The following is an 8084-nucleotide window of genomic DNA, read 5'->3' as shown; positions in this document are numbered from 1 at the left end:
TGAAGCGTCCCATTTTACAGATGCAAAACCCAGACTGCTCGGGAAAAAACAAGTTGCTTTCCGACGACGAAATCCCAGGACGCCACTGGGCCACGTGCGGCGGCGCATCTGGCCCCTCGCGATCCCACCCGCGCACGCTCCCTCCCGCGCTCCCTCCCAGCCGCCGCCGCGCCGGGTCCACGTGTGTGTGTCTGTGTGCGGAATGGGGACGGGGGCGGCGCCGCCGGAGGGGTGGGGTCCGGGCTAACGTCACGGGCGGTGCGGCCCAATCAGCGGCGGGCTCGCGGCCCCGGCGCTGGTATTGGGGCAGCGAGGGGGCAGTTCTCTATAACGCGGTCTCCGGGAGCCAGCGGGGAAGAAAGAAACCGAGCAGGCGGAAGGCGCCCTCCCCGCCGCCTGGGCCCGGGCACCGGGTGCCGGGCCCGGGGTCCTTCCCGCCTCCCGCGGCCGCAGGCCGCTTTGTTTCCCCTGCCTCTGCGCTTCGGGCGACTCGAGAGGGTCTCCCGCCGGGGCTGCGAAGGGGACGCGGCGGCAGAAGGGCGGCCGACCCCGCTAGGACTCACAGGGACCCAGGAGTCCGGCTGCCGGGAGGGCCGCGTGAGGAGAGCGAAGAGGGAGCCCGAGCTCTGCGGCCCTGGGTAGCGGGCCGGGGGCGCCCGTGAGCAGAGACCTCCCCGTCGACGGGGGGCGATGTTCCCCTCGCCCGTGGGCTCTTCGGGCAGCCAGGGCATCCCGCCGCTGGGACCTGGACCCCCTCAGTGGGCACCCCTCAGGCTGCTCCATGGAGACCCTCTGCCCCGCACCCCGCCTGGCAGTGCCGGCGTCCCCGCGAGGGTCGCCCTGCTCTCCCACGCCCCGGAAGCCGTGTCGGGGGACCCAGGAATTCTCTCCGCTGTGCCTGCGTGCCCTCGCCTTCTGCGCCCTTGCCAAGCCCCGGGCGTCCTCTCTGGGCCCGGGGCCTGGGGAGCTGGCGGCGCGGTCTCCTGTGCTGCGGGGCCCTCACGCCCCCCTGCGCCCTGGCGGCTGGGCCCCGGATGGCCTGAAGCACCTCTGGGCACCGACCGGGCGGCCCAGCGTTCCTAACACCGCGTCCAGCGAGGATGCGGACGTTGCAGCGTGCCCCCGCCGCGGAGAAGAGGAAGAGGGCGGAGGCGGTTTCCCGCACTTCGGCGTTCGCTCCTGTGCACCTCCGGGCCGCTGCCCTGCGCCCCCGCGCCCTCGGGAATCTACGACCGGCTTCGCCTCGGCCCTGCCTCTCCCGGCCCCGGGTCTCCAGCCTCAGCGTGGCCCAGCCGCCAGCCCGCCTCATGAGCCCAGTTCCCAACCTCCGTCGCCACCTGCGGGCCTCTCCACCGATCCCGCGGGTCCCGGGGCGGCGCCGGGGCCATTCCTGCCCGGCCAGCCTGCCGAAGTCGATGGAAACCCCCAGCCGGCCGCCCCCGAGGCTCCAGCGGCCAGCCCCTCGACGGCCAGCCCGGCTCCGGCCGCACCTGGAGATCTCCGCCAGGAACATTTCGATCGTCTGATCCGCCGATCGAAACTTTGGTGTTACGCGAAGGGCTTCGCCTTGGATACCCCGAGTTTGCGCCGGGGGCCAGAGCGGCCGCCTGCGAAAGGGTCGGCTCGGGGAGCCGCCAAGAAACGCCGGCGGCCGGCGCCCCCTGCGCGCACCGCGCAGCCCCGCCGCCCTGCACCGACGCTCCCCACCACGAGCACCTTCAGCCTCCTCAACTGCTTCCCCTGCCCCCCGGCCCTGGTGGTCGGGGAAGACGGAGACCTAAAGCCGGCATCCTCGCTTCGCCTCCAGGGAGACTCTAAGCCCCCGCCCGCCCACCCGCTGTGGAGGTGGCAGATGGGGGGTCCCGCTGTCCCTGAGCCCCCTGGCCTCAAATTCTGGGGGATCAACATGGATGAAAGCTGACCGTGGGACTTCTGCCAAAGGGGAAAAGTTGGGACCATGGCCAAACCGCGGGCTTGAGGAGAGAGCCCCGTTTCTCACATTTGTCCCCTTCCTTTACATTTTAGGAGCTGTGGGCAGAGGAACCTAAATGACAGTGATCTTCAAGCACCTAAGTGTTCGGGGTGACAGTCCCTCCCCCTCATCCTTTGCAAAGAAACCCAGGGCTGGAGTCGGGAGAAGGCTTAAGCAAGAAAGGCTGATGACATAGATTCCAATCCCTGCCCCCTTCCATCTCGGACCGTTGGAGGCAGGGCCTGCACCCCAGTGGGAGCAAAGGAGGCCACCGCTCAAAGACAGCCCCCACCCCCCAAAAAAAAGGAGAGGAGAGAGACCTCGGTGATGGACAAACCGGTTGTTACTGTGTTTGTGGGCGAGCCTGGGGTGCGGGGGCTGCGGTGGGGGTGGGGAGATGATTGGCAGCTCCCTGGGGGCATCCCCCACCCCCACTGTCCAGGCCTTTAACCCTTTGCCCCCCTCAGGCCTTCCCTAACGCTCCAAGCACCGTTGGAGCCTTCAGTGGGTGAGGGAGCTTGGGTAAGAGGTAGATCACCCCCTTCCTGTCCCCTTTCTAGGCCCCCTCAAGTGCAGGTGATCCCTAATTGGTGAGATCTTCAGTCTCAGCCGCCGACCTTTCCCTTTTGTCCAGTTTTGGAGTTCCCATCTTTTTCCCTGTTTGCTTTCCGAGTGTAAGGTCTGGCCGGTGAGAAAGATTCCCCCCAACCTTGATTAATCAGCCCTCTCCCCCAACTTACTTTCCTTAGGACGGGTAGGGCTGAGGGACCTCCTCTCCAGAAAAGTGCTTACTTTGCCTGGGGAAGGGGCAAGACACTGTCCCAGGGAAAGTAATAGAAGGTGGAAGAAATCAATAAAATCAGACCAAACAAGTCGCCTTTCGAGGGCCTCCACCGATTTATGGATGAGAGGAGGTGGAGGTGGAAGGCAGGCCCAAGTCCATTCTTGGACACCCAAACTCAGCCCCCTTAAAGAGTGGAAACAAAACAAGCTGCACTTTGCAGAGGTGGTAAATGAAAGGACTCTTGGCCTAACTGCAAGAGTCCCCTGGGGTTTGAAAGGACAAAGTTTGAGTCTGGATGGGATCTGCGCTGAGGTACCTTAAGCTTCCCCTGCAACATGTCCCAGCCTCAGGCATTGCGGGAGTTGTCAGAGATCTGATGGATCCGAAGGGGGCAGGGCCAGGGGATTAGGTTTGGGGTCAGAGGTTCTGTTTTCCAGGGGAGGGGTGAGATAGGCCTGGATCACGCCCTCTGCCATACCCTCCAGCTAGGAGGATCTTGAGTCAGAGAGGGTTGGAAGCGTTTTCTCCTCCACCCAGGTGAGGTCAGGGGAGGTTAGGTCTTAGGCAGATGGCAAGTTGAGGTGTGAAGGGAAGCTGGGGCTTTTAAATCTGCCGAACAACTGAGGGACCCAGTGCCCCTTCTGCCCCACACTAGTGAATAGTGCCCCCTCTTCCCCCCGAAAACGAGGTGAGAGAGGAACAGTTCCCACGCTGGGGAAGGACTTGTCTCCTTTTCTGTGAAAATGCTTTGTAAAAAGTTGTTACTGTTTGCATAGAGCAGATTCTTGAGAAAAACTGTTTTGGACCATAAAAGTTTTGTTTGTTTTAAAAACTGTCTCCTTTCATTTTTCTTTCCCTGGGGGTGAGGGTGGGGGTGGGGTGGGTGGGCGTGGGGTGGGCACTTCTCTCTTTTTCCTTAACATCTGGCCTCTGTGAACCCTGCTGACCTCCCCTCCCCCTCCAGCTGTGTTGTGGGAGGAGGAAGGAGGGGTGGGCGAGTGCCTTCCACCCTGTGCTTCGGGGGTCTCCATCTTATTTTGCCCCCCAAAGAATGGAGAACGGGAAGAAGGCAGACACGAGGGGTGGGGAGAGAATCGCCGTGAAGAGGGGAGCTGTTAGGAGAAGTCTGGAAAGCAGACTCCCTGGTTTTCAAAGGCCCCTTGGTTTTAGTGATGCGCTCTGGGTCAGTGTGGGCCCCACCCGCCTGCCTGGAGCCAGGCACGGGACGATGGCGTGAGCTCAGGGTGAAGGAGGAAGGGCTGGTGGGCATGAAATACTCTTTTTGGACTTTCCTCCTCCGGTGCAGGAGGAGATGCTGTCAATTTAGCTTCTTTCATCCCTGCACCACCTGCCCCCACCCTTACTCCCCTACCCCCACCTTTACTCCCCCACCTCCACCCTGCAAGTGAAAGGGTTACCACTCGACCTGGAAGGGGGCGGGGCAGCGAGTTAAAAAACACGCCTTTTAGCCAAATAAGATTTAATTCTAGTTATTTTACAGAATAGGGAACTACATTAGTTCCCAGGGCTGCCATAACGAATCACAACAAACTTGGTGGCTTAAAAGACAGATATTTAAGCCTCCGGGTGTGGTGGCTCACGTCTGTAATCCCAGCATTTTGGGAGGCCAAGGCGGGCAGATCACAAGGTCAGGAGATCGAGACAATCCTGGCCAACATGGTGAAACCCCGTCTCTACTAAAAATACAAAAATTAGCTGGGCATGGTGGCTCGTGCCTGTAATACCAGCTACTCCGGAGGCTGAGGCAGGAGAATCGCTTGAACCCGGGAGTCGGAGGTTGCAGTGAGCTGAGATCATACCACTGCACTCCAGCCTGGCAACAGAGTGAGACTCCACCTCAGAAAACAACAACAACAAACCCAGATATTTCTTCTCTTCCATTTACTGGGGCCAGAGGTCCAAAACCAAGGCGTTGCAGGGCTAAACTCCCTCCGGAGGCTCTCGGGAAGGGCCCCCTCCATGCCTCTTGCAGCTGCTGTGGCCCCACGTGTTCCTTGGCTTGTGGCTGCAGAGTTCCCATTCTCCCACTGTATGGCCCTCCCTTCTCCTGTCACGAGGACACTTGTCATTGGCTTTAGGGCCCACCAGACAATCCAGGATGATCTTGTCTTGACATCTTTAATTAAGCTACGTTTACAGAGACCCTTTTTCCAAATGAAGTCATATTCATAGGCTCTAGGGGAGTGGGGCTGGGGATTAGGACCTGGACACATCTTTCTGGGTTCCACCATTCAGCCCACCCCAGAAACTGAGTCCCAGAAAATAAAGAAACTTGCCTAGACTTTTTGGGGGAAGCAAACAGGTACTGGGTGTTTGGGGTTGGAACAGGAAACAGCGCACTTCCAAGCGGGGGCCACAGTAGGAGCAGCCTGGGGAAAGGGGAATCCCTGGCTTTCCCCAGGCTCTGAGCTCCTGGGGATCTGGGACTCCCTCTCCCATGCCAATACACTGGAGCCCAAGAGGGTCTGAGGAAGTCTGCTCTCCCTCCCAGGTGTCCTCAGCCGCTGCTTCTACCCCTCCCCTCCTCCAGTCCCGTGTCCTCTAGGGCTGGTGGCCACCGCCTTGGTTTGTCAGGGATGTGGTTGTCACAGTCTTATTTCTGTCTGGGTCTCTAAGCCCTTACAGCGTCACGTGTTTTCCTTCTGTCTCAAAGGGTCTCAGAGAGTCTCCTCTCCGTGTGCCTTGGGGTCTCTGCCCTCCTCTTCAGGGTCTGGCCGGATCCCAAGAGTAAGCACTCGCTCACCTCCCCCCAGCCCAGCCCTGTTTACCGTCTCCTCCCTCCTCCCGCAAGCATCAGCCGCCTCTAGCCCCTCTGCCTGTCACCTCTTAGACCTTTGCAGCCTAACTTCTGCCCCTGAAACCGCTTTTGCCAAGGTCAGCCAGGACAGCCCCCAACCTCAAATTCAACAGTTGCCTCCCCGCCACCACTCCTGGACTTCTCCTAGACAGCCTGTGACACTGCTGGACACTCACAAGCGTCTCTCTCCCCAAAGGTCCCGCCTCTGTCTTCTTCCATCTCCTCCTCCTTTTGCCCCCCCTCCCCGAAGCTTTAAAAAGACCGAGTCCAACGAAGTCCGGTGGCGCCTGTCCTCCTCCCCATCTCCCCGCAGGATTCTGTTTTCCTCCCCCAGGTCATCAGCTTGCACCTATATGGGTAAATGACTCCCACTTGACTGTCCCTGCCTCCTCTCCCTCCAGCACCCCTCCTGAGCCTTGGTCCCACATCTCCACAGGGACAATGGCAACTCATATGCCCCTGTCAAAGACCAAGCTCCTGGTCCCTGCCCACAGCTCCCTGCCCACAGCACCCTGCCCACAGCAGTCTCCCTGGTCAAGTCCACATTCTGGTTACAGCTCTGCCTGTCTCCCCATTACTTCCCCTGGACTCAGCACCTTGAATTCTCAGCTGGGTCCTCCCATTTGACCCACAGCTATCTATTTCCAAGCCTTCCCCTGCTTCTCCCCTCCCAAGGATCTCTTGTGTCTGTGATCTCCACTCCATCATGGTGCGGTGTCCCCTACCTCTAGGCTGGACTATGACAGTAGCCACCTAACTATTAATAGTTTCTGGATGTCTGGTTTTTCTCTGATCCCCTCAGATCAGTTTACCTTCTTACTCCGTGGGTCCCCTGATTGTATTAAATGCAGCCTCCTTGGTCTGTCATTTGGAGCCCTCTGTGATTTGGCCTTAACCCCCCGCGCGCCACCCCCCGCTTCCTCATCCAACTTGGTTCCCATTACTTCGCTATATTATACCAGTGGAGATATACCTGGTCTACCAGGCTAGAATGCACTTCCTTCCCCAGCACGCCCAGCACACCCCTCCCTGCTTTCTTTACCTTCGTTCTTCAAAGCAACATGTCATCTCTCCCATGTCTTTTTTTATTCCCCCAGTTAGATGTGCTCCATGACACCTCTAGACCCTCTTCACTCTTCTGTGTCTGGTAGGAAGGGACCGTGGAGTGTGGAGGGCGAGTGCGGTTTTGGGGCCAGACACTCCTGATCCCCTGTCTCTATCGAGAACCTGGGTCAGGGAACTCCAGGCAGAACCTTCCTGACCTAAGCTTTCATTTTATTGCCTTGGTCTTAACTGAGAGTCATTGACATGTAACAACTACTTCAAAAAAATCACTCCTGCAATTGTAAAAACTGCCTGAGAAGGCTGGCAAGGTGGCTTGTGTCTGTAATCCCAGCACTTTGGGAGGCCAAGGCGGGGAGAATCATTTGAGCCCAGGAGTTTGAGCCAGCCTGGGCAACATAGGGAGACCCTGATGCTACCAAAAACAAACAAAAACAAAAAACAAGCTGGGTGTGGTGGCATGCACCTGTGGTCCCAACTCCTCTGGAGGCTGAAGTGGGACAATTGCTCAGCCACTTCAGGGAGATCAAGGCTGCAGTGAGCTGTGACCACTCCACTGCACTCCAGCCTGGGTGACAACAGGAGACCCTGTCTCAAAAACAAAAACAAAGAACACTTCCTAGGAAGACACTGTCCAATGTGCCAAGTTCCCCTATGCTGTGTTCATATTTTCTCTAAGATAAACAGCTAGGGTATTGATGACAAAGTTATAATTATTTGTGATTTTTCTTATGTCCTTCTACAGTCATCTTGTATCTCTTGCTTCATTTTTTAAGGTCCTGGATCAGTACCTTGCACCCAGCAGGCACCTAATGAATACTTGTCCAATGCATTTCACCCCACCTCCGTTCCTCCTGACCCCTCCACCCTTGTCCAAAGCATTTTTAAAAAGCCTTAAATGACTGCACAGCAGCTTGGCGAGTCGCCCTTGGCCAGCATGCAGTTCCAGAGCTTGTCCACTAGATGCTGCTGTCCGCTAGCACCAGAAGGAGGACGGCAAGCCAGAGAAGGGTGGCTGGGGAAGGGATTCGTTCTCCCAAGCCATGGAGTGAGAGCCCTGTGCTAGAGCCTGAGGGGATTGACGTGCAAGACGTGGTCTCTGCACACAAGGAACTGAAGCAGGTGTCAGGTGTTTTGCAGGCATTATTTTACTTTCATAACAATAGATAAGTATTATTTGTTTAGCAGATGAGGAAATGGGACTCAGAGAGGTTAATTAACTTGCCTGAGGTCACACAGCCAATGGAGGAGCAAAGTAGCTCTGGTCTGTTTGACTGGGTTTCCTGCTGAGTGGTTATCATAGCAAGCACTATAATGGCATTTCCTTGGAACCGGGCCTTGCTAAATTATGCTTAGCTGCTCATGTAATCCTCAGGACACAATATGAGGTAGATACTTTTATTTATTTATTTATTTATTTATTTATTTATTTATTTTTGAGACAGAGT

The 8084-nt window shown here is 57.6% G+C and overlaps 1 protein-coding gene across 1 annotated transcript; it reads left to right on the top strand.

Annotated features, from left to right (window-relative positions):
• The first annotated feature begins 319 nt into the window (after window positions 1-319).
• Window positions 320-3588, top strand: EPOP (elongin BC and polycomb repressive complex 2 associated protein). Its single transcript, XM_050762798.1, has one exon. It carries the CDS (start codon window positions 782-784, stop codon window positions 1919-1921), a length of 1140 nt encoding a protein of 379 aa, XP_050618755.1. The 5' UTR covers window positions 320-781; the 3' UTR covers window positions 1922-3588.
• The last annotated feature ends 4496 nt before the right edge of the window (window positions 3589-8084 follow it).

This window comes from Macaca thibetana, chromosome 16, assembly GCF_024542745.1.
Source record: "Macaca thibetana thibetana isolate TM-01 chromosome 16, ASM2454274v1, whole genome shotgun sequence".
NCBI lineage: Eukaryota > Metazoa > Chordata > Mammalia > Primates > Cercopithecidae > Macaca > Macaca thibetana.
This window is presented reverse-complemented; position numbering and strand designations above follow the sequence as displayed.